Source organism: Mesoplodon densirostris, chromosome 12 (genome assembly GCF_025265405.1).
Source record: "Mesoplodon densirostris isolate mMesDen1 chromosome 12, mMesDen1 primary haplotype, whole genome shotgun sequence".
NCBI classification, from domain to species: domain Eukaryota; kingdom Metazoa; phylum Chordata; class Mammalia; order Artiodactyla; family Ziphiidae; genus Mesoplodon; species Mesoplodon densirostris.
Genome location: NC_082672.1, coordinates 48,176,559 through 48,194,570, shown reverse-complemented (window position 1 = coordinate 48,194,570; position 18,012 = coordinate 48,176,559). Strand labels below are relative to the sequence as shown.

Below are 18,012 nucleotides of genomic sequence, written 5' to 3'. Positions count from 1 at the left end.
TGCTTCACTGGAATGCAATAGGATGGTGCCCTCACCCAATCAGCTGTGGCCATGAGAGGAGGAAGTGGGATACAGGCCCAAATAGGGCTGCTTCTTCAAACTGGGGCTATGGGAGGCCTCTTGATTTCCAAGGTGCTCTGAACTGGCAGGGGCCATGAATGACAACTAGTCAAAATTACTCTGAACATCCAATCTATATTTCTACGTATGAAGTTCCAATATACTATGATTAACTAAAAGAAAGGAAATCATACTTCTTTCTCCCTAGACAGAAGTTTAGAGAAGATGGGGTCCCATCTAAGAACTGAATCAAGCTCTTATAAATGGTAAATTCAAGGTTTCAGAAGGTCATTGTGTGGTTAAGAGGGTCAGCAGATATGGGTCAGTAGATTCTTACTTGCTGAGCATAAGAATGTGAAATAATAACTGCAAAGAAGTGTCCCTGTAAATTGCAGAGAAGGTAGAAGAATTTTTGTGGCTTTAGTCTGCCTATACGTGAGTCTGCGTACACACTTGCTGTAGCTACTGGAGGTCCAGCCAGGGTCTGGGCCACTGCTGAGAATGAAGGGCATAGAATGGCCCTCTAGGATGTCTCAGGAAAATCTCTTGGAAAAGAAAATGGCAGGCTGTTTCAGAGCTACCGCCTCCATCTTGGGTCTGCTGTAGGGAGGACTGTGAAGGCTTAGTGTGTTTTAAGCATTGGTCCAATTTGTACTGGTTAAGGCCCTAGACTATTGGATTCAGAGTCTTTAGCTCAGAGGCCACATAGGCTGAGAGAGGCCATAGCTCTCAGAAGGTTGTTTGGTCAGCCCAGTATTTTGCTCTTGTGATTGCTGTTGTTTTAATCTTAATTAGTTACTAACTGAAAAATCAGGCCATTTCAAGCCCCTCAAATTTCACATTTCCAGCTTCTTTTGGAAATTCTGGCCCTTTTGATTTTCTCAGTCAGACCCCACCAGCTTCACTCCTTTATGATACCTCTCTGGCTGTATAGGTGGTTGAGTCTGTGACTCCAGCTTTAGAGACCAGTTGAGAGTTGGCCTGAAGGCAGACAGTCCCCTGGGGGCAGGAAGCAAGGGGACAGTCATACTGCCCCTGGAGGCGGGCAGCAGTCCTATTTCCAATTCTGGCTCCTCAGTCTAGCTGAATGACAGCAGGCGAGGTATTTAACCGTTCTAAATCTCAGGCTTCTCATCTGCAAATGCTACCTCATAGGATTAGTGTGATGATCAAGTGAAATCTGCTTTAATTTAGCTTATTGTGGAGGCTGTCACTTAGTAAGTCCTCTATGAATAGCTATTAGCTACTTTTGTTGATCTTCATCATTATTATTAATGTACCTGAGACATGAGGGTAGTAGGGGAATGTAAATAATTACATATATATGTAAGAGATTATTTTATTCCCTTAGTAATTCCTCAAAATACTTTATACTCCCTCCCCATACCCCAAAAGTCACTCCTCTTACGTATCTTCAACCCTGTTGATATGAGGGTCTATTTTCTCATTTTGTCTTCATTGTTGATTATCTTTTCATGTATAATTCTTTTATTTCAGTCTCTATATTTTAATATTCTGCCAGCTAGTCAAGCCCACTTTTCCTTTTCTAGACTTTATTAATATGTATTACCTAAAAATGATTATAAAATTTTAGAAATAAGACTAGTTGTTTTGCAGGTATGTGGGGGAAAAAACTTTTAATACAAGGACTTTTATACTTTTAAGTGGAATTGTATGACTTTGTCTTATTCTCTTTGCTATAATGTCCTTCATGATTCCTACAGAACACACAGTAACAATATCCTACAAGAACCTCCCCTCATGCACAATTTTATTTTTCTTTTAAGGAAGAAAGGAAAAAAAGTAGGCATTTATTCGATTGAGGCTTTCTTTTTTTTCTCTCCTGGAAACACATTATATTACCATTTTCTGATAATTTGTTAGAAATTTACTTTATTAAACCTTGATAAAACTAAAATATTCTTGCTATACTGATAGACCAAACAAAAGTGCTAAAAGCAAATCTATAATCTAATTTTAGATTTTATGTTAATTAGTAAATCTTTTCAAATAAAGAAAGTATACCAAAGATATTTTGGTATAGGCTGAATGTTATCTTACCTAAGTGAAAGATGAATCTGAGAATCTAGCCACGCTTTAAAAATGTGCGCCAGTGTTTATTTAGAATCCCTTCTATTTTATTAGACACAGGAACAGTAATTTCGCCAGCAGGAAGTAATACAATACTGGTAAGTTTAACGCTCCTTTGATTGTTATCCATGGCAGACATTTTGGATCCAAGGTGTAAGAATCCAAATAAGAAATAATAAACATCCAGTCCCTGATGATTCATTTAAGTCCTGCTCAACTAGATGAAAGCTTCTACCAAGAAGAAGAACTGCCACTCCTCTTGGCTGGCTTTGTGTTTCTTTCAGTGCTCTAAAGAACTTTGTACTTGAGTAGCTCTGCTGTGTCAGGCTGCTGGACAGGAGTTGATGCTCACGGCACCGCTGACCAGGGCTGCTTTACTGAAACTCACTGGGCGCCCGTCAATCACAAAGTGACGGATGCAGCCTGTGAAGGGTCTGCCAGGGGCCAAGCGTGGTGTCAGTAGAGACTCTGGAAAAAGAAAGAAATGAACACAAAGACTGCAGTTGAGGCGTTCCAAGCCCAAATATTACTTTGTGGCAAAAATACACATCATACCGCTCACATTATCAAGATGATTTACATGTCAAAGACGGAATATAGTAATAATTTACGCATTTTCTCAGAAACATTATCTGCTTTTGAAGTAATATGAACATGTAGTAATTTTAAAGTTTTGCCATGTTTTCCATGACCAAATTTCAGAGTATAATTCAGCTGTGTATTTACCATTGAAATTTACCACTTATAAGGAAAGCCTCAGCAGTGAATTTTCGGGATCTACATATGCTTTTTAGAGTTAACTTCACCTGGGCCTCACTTATTTTGTGTGCTTTACTGAGACAGAGGAAAGAAAATTTAGCTTCCAAACTCTTCTTGGAATTGGTTAATGTTTCTGTTTAATTTGTATCATTACCCTTCATCCTTAATCCTCCACATTTTTGCCAAGCTCATAAAATATAATGAGAAAATAATGAATTCAAATAAACTAAATTTTAATTTTTCTGAGCTCAGGGCTTAAGAACTATAAATAGGATAACTAGCCTAGGCTTTGTGTGGATACAGGTGCCCTGGGGTATGCCAGGGGAATTTTCTCCCATTATCTTAATTAGAGATCTAGAAGAAGCCTTGATGCTTATTAATTGTACAGACACAATTAAGTGTGTTGAGATGATAGAAGCAATATAATTTAAAGCAATTTAAAGAGCTTAGAAATATCATGAAATTAAAATCCATTTAGTGAAAGCTTATTATTATGTACAAAACAGCTATGTGAGCAGTAGCAGATAAAAGATGGGAAACACTTAGAAATCAGTAACTCAGGAGGGAAGATAAAAAAGGACAGCAAATTAAATACCATCAAGCAGCTGTAATAAGTTTTCCAAGCAATGTAGATTAAGAATATGCAGAAGCTTTGTATTGAAAATAAATCATGGAAATAACATTTCATATTTAGAATGATAATTATCAAGTCTTAGATTTGGAAGGGGCCTAAGAGATCAATTCCCTTTGTCTCTAGATTAGTATGACTATATATATTCTTCAAGCCTGTTCAGTGTACTTCATCATCAGAATAAAGATGAACAGGAAAGAATGTAAGGAGTAGAAACATCTATTTCTTCTGTTCATTTTGGACACTAGTTTTAGAACATGGATTTTGATTCTGCCCAAGCTTACCACTCTTTGGTTCATGGGGGACAAATTCTAGAGGAAATAGTTCATGTAGAAATTATGGTCTGCATAATTCACTACACAATTTATTGCAGTAGTGACAATAAAGTAAGTGCCCCAGAACCTTAAGTAATTGATTGATAAAATCAACACATGATTTTAAGAGCAAACATTCCACAGGTTGAAAGCTTGACTATATACAGAATAATGCAGGATCTTCAGTACAGGAATGAATGGTCCTTAACTCAAAAAATTAACTTCTAATTTTGATTTTTAAATGATCATACAATGAAGTTGAATTTTCTGGTATAAAGTTCATTGAATTTCAATGCATTAACTTTTTATTGATAAAAACAATGTGTTACCAGGGTTCTGCCTGGTATAAGAGAACTGCTTGGGATTCTAAGAGATTTCAGTGCATATAGGGGTTTTGTTTATGCCTAATTTCCTTTAGTTATTCTTTTTCATGCCCCAGTTTCTGATGTCATTTTAGTGGAATTAATCTCCAACAGCTCAAAATTATGTGATTAATGATGTTCCGCTTAAATTATAATTGCTTCTGTTCTAGGCTTGCTGGCATGATTCGTAGATGGAATTAAAGGCTGCAGTGGTGCAGCGGGCTGGTGGGTATGCCCTGCTAGCTCCTGTGTGTTGGCTCATTAGCTAAAATTTGCTATTCATTGCATGTCTCAGGCAGGCAGAATTTGGCTTCAGGTATATCTTTCCCACCCAGTCTGTAGAGCTTAGCAAGTCTTCTAGTGAGAGATGATGGCAGTGTGTAATGCTGGGATGAGACTCTGAAAACAAACACAAATCAGAGAGACAAATATTTGTTTGAATGAGAGCCAAATATTTGTTTGATATAGTAAGCACTCTGGGTGCAAAGTAAAGAACAAATACCATAACTTCCATGAGCCCACGCTTGTTTTGTTCATCTCCTGGAGCCTAGCACAGTGCTTAATAGACACTCAATACATATTTGTTGTGTGTTGAAGTCGTGTTCTCTGGCAGCAAGGAGTGTACAATTTAGCTTCAACAATATTCTGCAATAAGTGCCACAAAGGTGGTATGCATAGCACACTCTAGTGGGAGGGGGGCATGTGTGTAAAAAGTCTGAGCTGGATCCTCAAGGTCAATAGGAGTAAAGTTGGGGGAAGAGTGGGAGAAGTTCCTTGAAAAGGTACTAGGGGAGGCAAGAAAGAAGAACATCTTCCAGAAACTGATGTCTTGTGCACTTGTGCAAAGGCCTGGAGCAAAGAGACCATCATTGAACATCCAGAGGACTGCAAGTCCCAGAAGGTAGGGGGAGGCCCCAGAGGCAGGGGCAAGGCGGGGGTGGGGGGGGCAGATGATCAGGACCTTGCATGCCAGGCTGACTTTGATCCTGTAGGCCCTTGGGAACCTGTGAAATATTTTAAACTACGTTGTGATTTCCAGGAAGAAAGCAATGTGCTGAAATGGAGGAACTGATAGGACACATCTTCCACACTGTACCTGCATGAAGTGCAATGTGGTCTCTGCCAGTATTTCTTTAAATATTTTTTTAATTATTTTTTTTGCGGTACGCGGGCCCCTCACTGCTGTGGCCTCTCCCGTTGCAGAGCACAGGCTCCGGATGCACAGGCTCAGTGGCCATGGCTCACGGGCCCAGCCGCTCTGCAGCATGTGGGATCTTCCCGGACCAGGGCACAATCCCATGTCCCCTGCATCGGCAGGCGGACTCTCAACTACTGCGCCACCAGGGAAGCCCACTGCCAGTATTTCTTTCAGAACTGAAGCCTGGAGCAGGAGGGGAGGACTGAGGAATGGAGATGGGAGTGGACAGTGGGAGTAAAGGAGAAGCAGCATTGCTTTTTGAGGGTCTCAAATATTTCATCAGTGAGGTACTGTTATTGTCTATACTGGTATTTGAAAAATTCATATTACAAAGCAGAAGAGTGCTTTGTTGGTACTATTTTTGAGTACGCAAGACTGGATGCTTAATCTTTCTCACTCTCTTAATTAAAGTATTATTTGCCTTTACATGGGTCAGTCTAAAATAGTCTAGTTAGGATGCAAGGTAAAGCCATGTTAAGTTTTTCCTTAAAATCCCCACCAAATTCCAGATGTAAAAGCTTGATTTTTCCCTCTTGCTACCTTTATCATTCAGTTTTTCCAAGTTAATGAAGTGTGTGAAACAATCACTTTCAACATAAGGCCATGGTCCCTGCCTCAGAGGTTTAAAGTAATTGTGGAGGGTCCATAAGTGTCCTATCACCATCCTGGATTATACACCATTCTTGGCAGATGACAGCAGTGATGTCACTGATGATGTTTACAGAACTGCAGCTGGGAACCTCTCAGGGAATGTGACTACATAAGAACAACAGAACTCCTGGTCTGCAGCTGTTTTCACATTTCAAACTAGTCCTGGTCGGGAAGAACTGTGTATTCTCTCTTAGTGTGGAAGAGAAGCAACTATCCGCAAACTTTTAGTCCTCCAAGGTTCTTTCTCAGATCCTAGAGCAGCAATAGTGTATGAGTTTTCTTTGTGTCACAGATAAGATAGAGTGTGTTTCACTGTGTGTATGTGAGGAGGGTATGTAAAGTGAAGAGAAAAAAATTAAGCAGATACAGCAGAGGGAGAGAAGTTATCTACTGGTTAGAATGCTGTGGTGTAGTTCTTATGTGTTACTTTGTTTTGATCCTTGGATAAGGTTTCATAATTGTCAGTACACTTTTTCCTATGAAAGGATATTGTATATAAAATCCTCTGAGTTATTAGGTGAATTATGAAAATACATAGCTCAATTCTTAATAGTATAATAACAGTTATGAGAACTTAATGTCTTTTTGGATTTGGAAACGTCATTTTTAAATAACTCTTACCTGGAACACCTCCAACAAACACAGGCTCCCTTTGATCAACTGGCTTTGGATTCAGGGGTCCAACCACGTGGTTCACTTCAGAGTCTACATCCAACTGAACCACATTTGAATCTCTAATAACTGAAATACAGGGAAAAGAGTGGTCATAAGTGACACTGAAGTGATTAATTTTCACATGAAAGGTAATAATTCATTACAGTAATGGCTTTTATTTATTCCAGAATAAACCATACACTTTCCTCTAATCACTGAAAACACCAATGTCTAACCAAAAAAATAACTAACATTTTCCTTTGAAAAGGATAATAGTTAGGATCCTCTATTCTGCTACTTTTATGCTCCATAAGGTATGCATTATTTAAACAATTCCCGAAGACTATTCTGGCAGCATTAATTTTTTCAAATCACATGTGGATTCAATATACACATTTTAGTACAGTAACATTTGATTCTCTTTTCTTGGCCACTTTTAGACTGTCATCTATTACCTATTCTGTCATATAAGTTATAGTCTAAGTTCTGCCAAGCGATCATGCCACAGGTGGGTGTGTAGGCTCACTTTATTAAGGAAACCTAGGACACTCAAGCTTTTCTCACCTGTAATTCTGTGCCATCTGCCATCACAGAGACTCTGCTTGGGTGTCACTAAGGTGGAAAAGTCTCTGATACCATTATTGACTTTCACTATGACCTGCAAAAGACAAGGCACATTGTGGAATTTAGTTTCATTTCTCCTCATTGTGATAAAATGAGATTTCTTACATTTACCACAGGGGAGCAGAACTTTTAACATCCAGACATGATTAGCTTTGCAATTTGAGCGCAAGGGGTCACTCTTTAGTAGGCTACAGAAACTTTAAACTGTTCCTGAGAGAACAAAATAATGGCACAGGAGAGAAGAGGGGCCAGAGGAACAGTAAGACAACACACTGAATTCCTTTCAGTTTAAAGACGAAATGTGTTGTACAAGGCAGGCTAAGGTACTGATGACGGGCATGGACTCTAAGGGCCGACTGCCTGGGTTCCCACCCCAGCGCTCCCACTTACGTCACTCTGTGCCATGTTTTCTCATTTGCAAAATAAGGGTGATAACTATAATACTTACTTCATGGAGCTCTTGGGGGGATTAAATGAGTTAATCCATATAAAGCAACTGGAATAGTATCTGACACACAGTAAAGCACCATATAAGGATCTGTTTTATTATTATATGGTTTAATAGAATATACGGGAACTCAAATGAAAATCAGTTATATTAAGTTAGGGACATCATTGAAAATATGCTTCATATTTATTTGAGTACTCTCATGAATGTTCTTTAGTAATATTATTTAAGGATGAAAGTGGTGTTTAATTATAACAGAATTTTTTGTTTTTAGTAGTTGAAAATATGATATGCATATAGATTATAGAGAGATGTTTTAGTACTTGTTGGTTTTGATAGTTGAACATGTTTGCTGCTTCCATTTGTTGTAAAAAATTTCTCTTCCGATTCTTTTGTTAAAACCTTTTAATTATTGATTTTTGCTACAATTTCATGGCTCTTTGCTCTAATCAAATCAATTCCCAACATATGAATCTGAATCCAAATATTGCCTGCGTTTTAATTTTATGTTATACCTTCCCTGTTGTTTGTTCTTTCCCCCAGTTAGGAAAGATTGATGAAATAATTCTGTGAAATAAATCTGCTTCAGATCCAGAATCCAAGATCACAGGAGACAGACTGTTAAGACAATTTTTAACACACTACCTGCCCATTTTTCATGTGAACATTTAGGTACTCCCCATTGACACTGTGGCCGTGAACAAGGGTTCCAGAACTGCTTCTGGGACGGACTTCAAATGCAATCTCAAACTTCAATCCAATATTGAAAGACTCATCTATGGAGAGAAATACTATTAGTTCTCAAGAACAGCAACCTAAATTTTGTAACCATGGTTTGATTGCAGGTTTTTGTACTTGTTTTTGAAAGTTTGATGCACTTTTCAATAGGTAAGCAGAAAGTGTTGTTTTCCGTGTCAAACACACTGTGGAAAGCTCCGTGGGGGTCTGAGATAACTAGCACACCACTCCTGCTCTGGGGCCTGGGGAGGAAACAGCTTGCTGAAAACACAGCATGGCTATGTGAGCACAGGTGAGGAGAAATTGATTCCAACTAGCAGGACCATTTAATATTTCAAAAGTGAGAAGGAGGAAAGAGCAAACTGGCAAGAGTGAGTCGTCTGAACCCAAGTACAGAGGCTGGAACATTTGGAGAGCACTGTGGATGCCAGTGTGGCTGGACTGTCCCCTGCAAGGGTAGAGGGAGGCAAGGTGAATGGGGAAGGCTGGTGGGAGCCACACTGGGAAGGGCCCTAGTGCTCCAGTATGGAAGGCAGACTTGACTTTGCAGTCACTGAGCAAGGGAGCTGACTTGATCAGATCTGTATTTAAAATAATTCTTTAAAAAGTAACTGGTGCCAGTGCTGCAGAGCATTTGGGAGGAAAAACAAAGTGAGAGCAGCAAAAGCAGTTAGGAGCTGTTATTGCAGTGATGCAAGAAAATGAATTCTTCTTAAGACTAGCTGTGTTCACTCCAAGAGACTCATTGCAAACCTGGGCATCTTAATAATGTTCACTTGACGTGTCTCCTCATAGATAACTTTTTAATTTTTCCTGCTATTAACTAATGTTTATTGAGAACATAAATTGTGCAGGTTGCTATGCTTTTCAGGCTGTCCAAGCCTTTTGAGTTCTTATCACCGAAATTCAATGAAGGGTTGAGAAATGTGCCTGTAGGTGTTTTAGTAGGGATAAAGGAGGAGAAAGGAAAGTAAAATCATGAGCTAGACAAAGAGAGGATATATTACCTCTGGTTATTCTATTGGACATGTGGGCGGTTTAAGAAGGAATACTTGGCTGCACTGTAATGTCTTTATTCAGGGGATGTTGAGGGCAGGGAACATGTGGTTTTATACCCTTCTCCTATCTTCTTTCCCAGCACCTGTCCTGGTACCTTCCTCACACCTAATGGTTGCTCTATAGAATGTTGGTGGAATGGATTGGATGGTGATTGTGTGCAGTCTGTTTAGGATTTTATTTATTTTTTGGATTTATTGATGCTACTTTTATTATTATTTTTTAAAGTCTTTATTGAATTTGTTACAATATTGCTTCTGTTTTATGTTTTGGTTTTTTGGCCACGAGGCATGTGGGATCTTAGCTCCCTGATCAGGGATCGAACCCACACCCCCTGCATTGGAAGGCGAAGTCTTAACCACTGGACTGCCAGGGAGGTCCCAGGATTTTATTTATTTATTTTTAGAACTATTATGTTCCATCACCTGGCATAGGGACTGTTATAGCAGAGGCACACAATAAAAACTTTGTTGAATGAGTGAGAGAGTAAGAGTTGAGGAGAATAAAAATCCAGAAATAAAATGTTTTTAGGATAGTGTTGTCTGCTAGAGTTGCTGGCAAGGGGAAGAAGTGGACCTTTCCTTAGTAGGAACAATGGGTGATGCTTAGAGGGAGCAGAGAAAGACCTAGAGACTGAGGTGGCCAAGAGCCAACACAGGTTAGACCATGGTGCAGCACAGGAAATTCTAAAGGGGCTAAGATGGTCTACCTCCAGAGGTTTGGCAGCTGTGGAGAAGCACTGGCTGGGGAAAGCAAACAGGGATGGGCACGGTCCACGTGTCTAGTTTGGAGGGTAGGAGAGGAGAAAGGTGGTCCTCATGGAAAGAGGCCATTTTCTAGGGCTAAGTGAGTTAGATTTTCTGGTTTTTATCTTTGGGCCCAATATCCCTGTTAGCCACCTCTAGGAAAGAAGTATTTCATGATTCATGTTTTAACATAAGTCATTGTTACCTAGAACCACGTATCCTCCTTCTGTTGAAAAGTATGTTCCTGTTTCCATTGGGCCTTCAAAACAAGGAGTCACGCTAAATGTCTGAGAAGCAGAGGTGATGGAGGCCCCATTGAGCTGGAGATTGCTGAGGCAGCCACTGAAGCTGTAGACTGAGTTTATCTGAGAGAAGAAGACATTTCTTAAAATCCATTTTCTCAACACTCACAGACGTACCAAAGGGAAACAAAATGAAGGGATTTGAGTCCAGAGAGAAACCAAGTAATTTCTTGCCTTATTTATCTTAGCTATCTGAATGATCAATAGTTTTCCAGGTAGTTGCTTTATAACTAGCTCTTCGAAGCTGGAATTTTGTATTTGATAATGACAGCCTACCATAATTAAGGTAAGGAAAATTTTTACGTTTTTCAAGACAAGGTAAATTGCAGCTGTGGTTTTCAAATTGAACATCAGAAATATCCTCGTTTGTTTCTCTTCAAGAACAGCTGTGCCCTAGATCACCTAATGCTGATGAGGGCTAGCAAAGTTCTTAACTGTTAAATCTACCATGGTTAAATAAACAGCAGAAAGCTTGCTTCATTGTTTTGTGGTTGAGCATTTATCATACTACAGAACATGAAACACGGGCCACTTGAGATAACTGATTTCACACTGCTTTGGAAATCTTTCTTTTAAAGAAGTTATCATGGAATTGGGGGTACTTACTTAAAATCTAATTAAACATGAACATTTTCCCCCTTTTTTGCTTTATCCACATATATTAACGGATCTTAGAAGTATATTAATTCTTTGTGTTAAAGTCAAATCTATATTTATGTTAAAAAACTTAGTCCTTTGATGCATTCCTTTATTGCTAGATAATTTTTAAAGGTCCAATATTTTAAACTTTTAAATTACAAAAATAATGTTGTTGTTTTCTACTATATCCTCACGTCTCCCCAGGGGTAACCACATTTCCTTGCACATTTACAAATTGTGTGTATGTGTGTGTGTGTGTAAGAAACGAAAATGAGATCATAGTTTACATAAGGGCCTGAAAGGCTTTTTTCATCCAATAATATATTGATATAATGGAATGACTTGCTTTCTTTTTTGGGTTTTTTTTTTTTTTGGCTGTGCCGCACGGCTTGCAGGATCTTAGCTCCCCAACCAGGGACTGAACGCAGGCCGTGGCAGTGAAAGCACTGAGTCCTAACGACTGGACCGCCAGAGAATTCTTTCTTGGGTATTTTTTTAAGATTAAAAGTATGGGTACTTGCTGAACAAATAAGCATCTCCTTGAGACATAACTTTTCATGACAGTTTATATCTCTGAAACATTTTTCATCTCACCTCTACCCTAGAATCAAAAGATCACTCTGGGCTTTGTAATGTCACAGGGTGGACAGACAATCTCAGGACAATACCCACTTATGTACCCCATCTCCAGCCAAACTACAGTTTTATTTTTTGCCAGTTTCCTAATCGTAAAATGAGGGCTAGATTAAATGATCTTCCAGCTCTAAAGGTCCATGGCTCTACCTGGTCACGCCTGGCTTACCTGGACATTTTTCACAGCCTTTCCAGGAGCCACACCTCCCAGATAAATAGGACCCTTGATTTTCCAGGTAGCTCCAGTAGGGGGAAGACTTTCTTCTAAAACTCGAAGACCATCAATTATCAGTCGGCCGCTGCTCTTTTCCCGAATAAATATCACCTGGATGGAGAGAAGGACAATAGAGAAGGCTGTGTTGCCTCTCCTCCCAACTGTGCTACTGCAATGCCACAGAAGTTCTTTAAAAAAGTGGTCCTTTCTCTGAAGGAGTATCTTCCTTTAACGCTTGATTTAAAGTTACAGGCTTAATTTCCGAATACAGCTTATGTTTAGCAGAGTTCTCTATGAGGCTCTGCCCAGCTGGCCAGCCCACATGCTCTCTCTTGTAAATTTAATTATAATTAATTGTAATGCAGCTGACATTGCTTACTCTTTCCAGTATATACACACTGAATTGCTTTGATATTTAGGTTATTCTACCTGTTGTATCCTGTCGTCCTAACAGATATACTCTTCACTTTGTACCTTCCATAGCTTAGTCTACGAGACACTCAGCAATCATTGAAAATTTAGAACATTATAGGCAGTGGAAAAATAACCCAGTCAAGCGAAATATCCTTAAAAACCAAACTTCGGTTTATGTTGGCCATTGATCTTTTGTTTAAAATAACTGCACTAAAAAAAAATTGATCTGTCAAAAAAATTATACTCAGACTGTATTTCTTTTAAAATAATATGCTTCAAGATTTTTATAATGAATTAATGAAGGTTTTGAAATTGAACATATAGCAACAGAATTTTTAAATGGATGTTTCTAGAAAAACCCCTGGGGGGTATTAGTGTCAGTCCATTTGACAGTGGTGGACATTTGCTGATAATAATATTCTCTGCTTTCAACTTACATCATGCCACAAACCATCATTGTATTTCTCTTGGCTTCTAATCTTCAGTTTCTTGTGGCCAACATTAAACATGAAAACCAAGCGGCCGTGGGCTAAGAAGAGAGCCATGAAGTCATTCTCTTCTTGATCCGAGACATAGAAAATCATCCCATGGGAGGAACGTGTTTTCAGACGAATGGAAAACTGGGATCTGGTAAATGAGAAGAAAAAGCTTACCACCTGTCAAAGGAGACTGAGGGTGATCTCTAACTTCCCAAGGCAACAGAGTGTAAGGAAGAATAAAGCCATTCGATCTAATCCCAAGCAACATTCTTCTAATTATTAGTATTATTAGAAGATTAGAATAGAATACTATTAGATTAAAGATTAAATTAGAATACTAACATTCTTAGTATTATCAGTGAGTATCGGGTACGCACTGCTAGTTCAAAAATGTAAATCCTTCTCCATTTCCTCACACAACAGGTGTGTTGTTTCAGTAAAGGATAATCTCATGTCTTCCTTTTAAAATATGGTTGCAATTAGTTTAGTAAAAATCTTTATGTTAAAGAAGCTTCATGTGGACAAAATAGTAGTAATTAATATGCATATATAATTTTGCATAGAAACAATACGATTTGTGTACTAAAATACAGATTCAATTTTCTCCCTGTAAAAATTAATCGATGGATATCACATGCTAAAAACAGCTACCAGAATGTGTAGAAATTAAATAAAAATTTCTAGAAATTTAGCTCTAGGCCATAGGTAAGATACATTTATGAGGCTAATTTCCAGTCTGATTAACTCTAAATTTTTCCTGAAGAATACAAAATACTGATTCTGCCCATTAGGAAAACAAGAAATTAGAAGGCATTAGGAGTTTCTTATTGAATGCACTGCTTGTATGAATGTTTGAAAGAGCTATATAAGACCTATATAAGAATATCTGGGTGCTAGCAGTTTACAAAGAAATCTTCAATAATACTAAATAACCTGGACATTTGTGAAATACCAGGAAGAGTGATGAACTTTAGAGATAGCTTGAGGGCCAACAGGGATACAAGTGCATTTGTATTTTCAGTGTCTTTCCTTATTAACCTTCCAGCAGTTCAGATGCATTCCCATTTACAATCTGAACGCAATTTGTATGGGGGAGGGAAGGTGATAGCAAGGTTAAATGATGAGTCATTTAAAATTTACCCCATCTTCCTTTCTTTGATTGTCTTTTCTTTTTGATAAAGTACAGCAAACTCCTAGAAGAATGCTGTTTTATGCACCTTACTTTTGGGAAGAAAGTCACAGAGAATGTTATTTGTTGCACAGTATGAATCATGTACTATTTAGTATTCGTTTTGATGATAAACGAATAAGATTAATTTGGCACAGAAAAATTATAGGAAAAGGATGACATATGGCAAATAAGGATGCAGCCCAGCCATGGCATCAAGTTTCTGAAAGGATAGTATGTTACTTTACTTTTCACCAAAATCTTCTTTTAAGTGTTCAAACTCTTGGCGGCTGTTGGCTGTCCCTCCGTACTGATAGGCGTGCTCTATTGCTCTAGGGCTGTTGGAAAGGTGGCAGTGAGAGTCTCTTGGAACATTCCTCTCTAGGAATTTCAGGCCAACGGGATCCCATGAAGGAGCATCCTTACTTTTCCCTCCCTATAAGAATAGGCAATGAATCATTTAAGGGACAAAACTGACATACTAGTAGCAAAAATTCATTTTTGATTTTCTTATCATTAATAATGATGATAAATAATTAAAGGGTATACTATTTGTGCATTTTCCATTCATAAAATATTAGGCCTCTCTCTTCCTTCCTCTACCACCATAAGCAAATGCCAGCAGTAGCTGCAGCAGTAACAACAACAAACAACAACAGAGTATGTTAACAAATCCAAAATTCTAGTCTGTGATAGTGAAGCTATAGAGACAAGTGCTCTGTGATTTAAATTAAATGCACATCTTTTTTTTTTTTTTGGCTGCATTTGGTCTTAATTGCAGTGCATGGCCTTTTTGCTTTATTGCAGTGTGCAGGCTTCTCTCTAGTTGTGGCACATGGGCTCTGTAGTTGCGGCACCCAGGCTTAGTTGCCCCGTGGCATGTGGGATCTTAGTTCCCCGACCAGGGATCGAACCAGCATCTGCTGCATTGCAAGACGGATTCTTAACCACTGGACCACCAGGGAAGTCCTAAATGCACATCTTAATCAATGATGAAAAATGAAAAAGCTGGCAATAAAATAACCCTGAGACAAATCAATAAAATCCTCGTATCATATGCAACAATATCACTTGAATACACATATTATTATTTACACATCCTGTATAAAAAGTTAACAACTTAGTAACATCTTCAAAATATTTAAGAATATTTTTGGTGATATGTAGCAAACCTATGTGACAGGATATAAAACAATTTTTAAAAACTATCTTGTGCTCTTAAAATTACACTACTGATTTTAAAATTTAGAATTGTGAAACTACAGACTAATATTTAATGGTCATTTAGTCAATTTCTGAGGCAAAAGTACATGCAAGTAAATCTGAGCATTCATCTACTCATTTATTCAAGCAAATGTTTATTGAGTACCTAATAGGTAGGAGTGAAGGGGAAAGAAATCAACGTTTCTGCGTGCCTTCCATGGGCAGTGTGTGGTGGGGAACAGAAAGGTGAGTGAGACATGCTTCCTGTTTTTTAAGGACTGAAAATTGATTTGGAAGAATAGGCTTTTAAACAACAAATTGGAAGACAGGTTGTTGCTGGACAGAAAGGACCTTAGATGACTTGGTAAAGAATGGGGTCTTGTGTTTTAGGTGATGAGGAGACACTCAGGTTTGAAAAGCAGGGAGTGGCCTGATCTGACCCACTTGGGAAGAAATCCTGCAACAAAGCAAGGGTGGAGAGAGAGGAAATATTTGGCACTAGGGAGAATTGGAGAACACAGTCTAAGAGTCAGGATGAGACACAGGATTAGAGGAGAAAAGACAATTTCTGGTTCAGATTGTTGAATGAATGCACACATTTAGTTTTTCTCCTCCCCAATTCCCACTGAAATGTCAGAAGAACTATACACATAAAAATAAATCCACAATAGTCCTGGAAGTCTATGAGGCTTTCTACTAGTCGAACAAAGCAGTGTGGAATTTCCAGAAGATAATAATACAGATTGGAACAGACTGACAATAACATTCTTAATCTCATATGGGCAAAAGATAAGACCTCCAAAAAAAATCAGTGTTCCAGGCAAATCCCAGAATTACCCTCAAAATACAGGTATGGTGGGCAGAGGGCAGATGAATGAATTAAAGGGCAGACCAGCTGTACCAGTGCCCTGCTCTCAGGGCAGAGGCTCTTAAAGTTGGGTCCTTATACTGGAAACTCTCTCAGTGGTGGTTAGATTGGAGAAAGTGAAGTGGTGCTCAGAGACTCACCTGTCCTAAAGAAAAGCCCACCTGGCTCTACCATCCCTTCTTCCCTTCCTCACATAGTTGTCAGGACTCAGAACCTGATTCACTGCTACAGAAGCAAGCCTTCTCTCTTGGATGGAGGAAGTACATCCAGTCACCAATGTGTTTTTGGTTGGCCCAGGCTCTCACCTATAAATAACGGCCATAGCTTCAAGCTACGGGTGGGCAGAACGGGCTGGAGTGGGGCTTCGGGGAGACTCTTCTCCTCTAATGTATCTTGGGAAATTTCCCCTGACTCCACACTGTATTCCAACCCCAGTGGAGTAACAACCCTTATAATGGGAGATTGATCACCTTTGTCTCATTGAGGAACAAAGCTGGAAATGGTGTGCACGTGGCATGGAGGGTGCGGGTGAGAGATTGGTGGGGGTCGGGGACTTTCCCCAACTCTGGCCATTCTTCATTCTCTCCATCCCAGTGGAGAGGATCTCACTTTTTCTCAACCAGTGTATCCACTTAGCTGTGAGAGGAGAGTGACAGTAACTTAGACGACAGGGGCTCAGCAAAGCAGGGCTTGTTGGATCACGAGTCTCAATTGACCAGCCTTGCCTTTCTCTGCTTCACTGTGGGAATATGTGGACTAGGACCTGTCTCTTGTCTGCTGCAAAAATTAATAAAATTTATAAATGGCAACCAAATACCCTAAATCCTCTGTGGATATATGCTCTGAATAACAATAAAAAAGAAAAGTTATAATTTAATCAATTGCTCTGCTACCATATAACACAGAGACTCAGTTTACTATCCCAAAATGGGTACGTGTGTGTGGATTCCCACTAAACCCCACTAGACTTGACTTTACCAGTGTAATTTCTTTCTCTGAAGGTCTATTAGTTGCAATCCAACTGGTGGTACCAATTTCAATTTAGCAAGATTCTTTTGTTTCAGATTATAGCCAAACTGGTTGAGTTACTTAAGACAAAGAGGGAAATGTGTTACAAGGATATAGGAGTATCTTCCACAATCCAAGAAAAGAAAGTGTAGTGGGGGTCCTACCACAGGCAAGAATCAGGAATTGGAAAGCTAGGAAGAATTAAGGTACTCCTTTTCTGGATGTTTCTGGTATCTCAGCTTTGTTTTTCTCAGTGTTTGCTTTCATTCTCTTTTTCTCTGCAGGACAGCTTTCTGCCTTTTTCTATAAAGAGTATATTATTTGTGCATTTTCCATTTATGAACTACTAGGCCTCTCTCATAATAACCATAATAAATAAAGTCTATAATAAATTAAAATGTGATAGGTGCTATGGAAAAAAGAACAGCTAGGAAAAGGTAAAAGATCAGTGGTAGTGGTAGAAGGCAGGAGGTGGGCTGGGGTATAAAATAAGGGCTAAGATACATCAACATCGAAAAAACAAACAACCCAATTAAAAAATAGGAAGAAGACCTGAATAGACACCTTTCCAAAGAGGAAATGCCAAAAGCCAACAGGCACATGAAAAGATGCTTAACATCACTAATCATCAGGGAAATGCAAATCAAAACCACAGTGAGATATCACCTCACACCTGTCAGAATCGCTATCATCAAAAAGAACACAAATTGGTGAGGATGTGGAGAAAAAGGAACCCTCTTACACTGTGGGTG

At 38.9% G+C, this 18,012-nt stretch overlaps 1 protein-coding gene across 3 annotated transcripts in view; it reads right to left on the bottom strand.

Annotated features, from left to right (window-relative positions):
• Positions 1-2,176: 2,176 nt before the first annotated feature.
• The window catches only part of LAMA4 (laminin subunit alpha 4), a 142,001-nt gene continuing 126,165 nt past the window's right edge, over positions 2,177-18,012 (bottom strand). For all 3 annotated transcript variants that reach the window (XM_060114340.1, XM_060114342.1, XM_060114341.1), the window contains exons 32-39: positions 14,430-14,617; positions 12,972-13,161; positions 12,076-12,231; positions 10,538-10,697; positions 8,438-8,568; positions 7,285-7,378; positions 6,688-6,807; positions 2,177-2,619 (exon numbers count right to left, since the gene is read on the bottom strand). In XM_060114340.1, the coding sequence (XP_059970323.1) occupies positions 2,474-2,619; positions 6,688-6,807; positions 7,285-7,378; positions 8,438-8,568; positions 10,538-10,697; positions 12,076-12,231; positions 12,972-13,161; positions 14,430-14,617 (1,185 nt within the window). In that variant the 3' untranslated portion in view covers positions 2,177-2,473. The remainder of the gene's footprint in view (positions 2,620-6,687; positions 6,808-7,284; positions 7,379-8,437; positions 8,569-10,537; positions 10,698-12,075; positions 12,232-12,971; positions 13,162-14,429; positions 14,618-18,012) is intronic.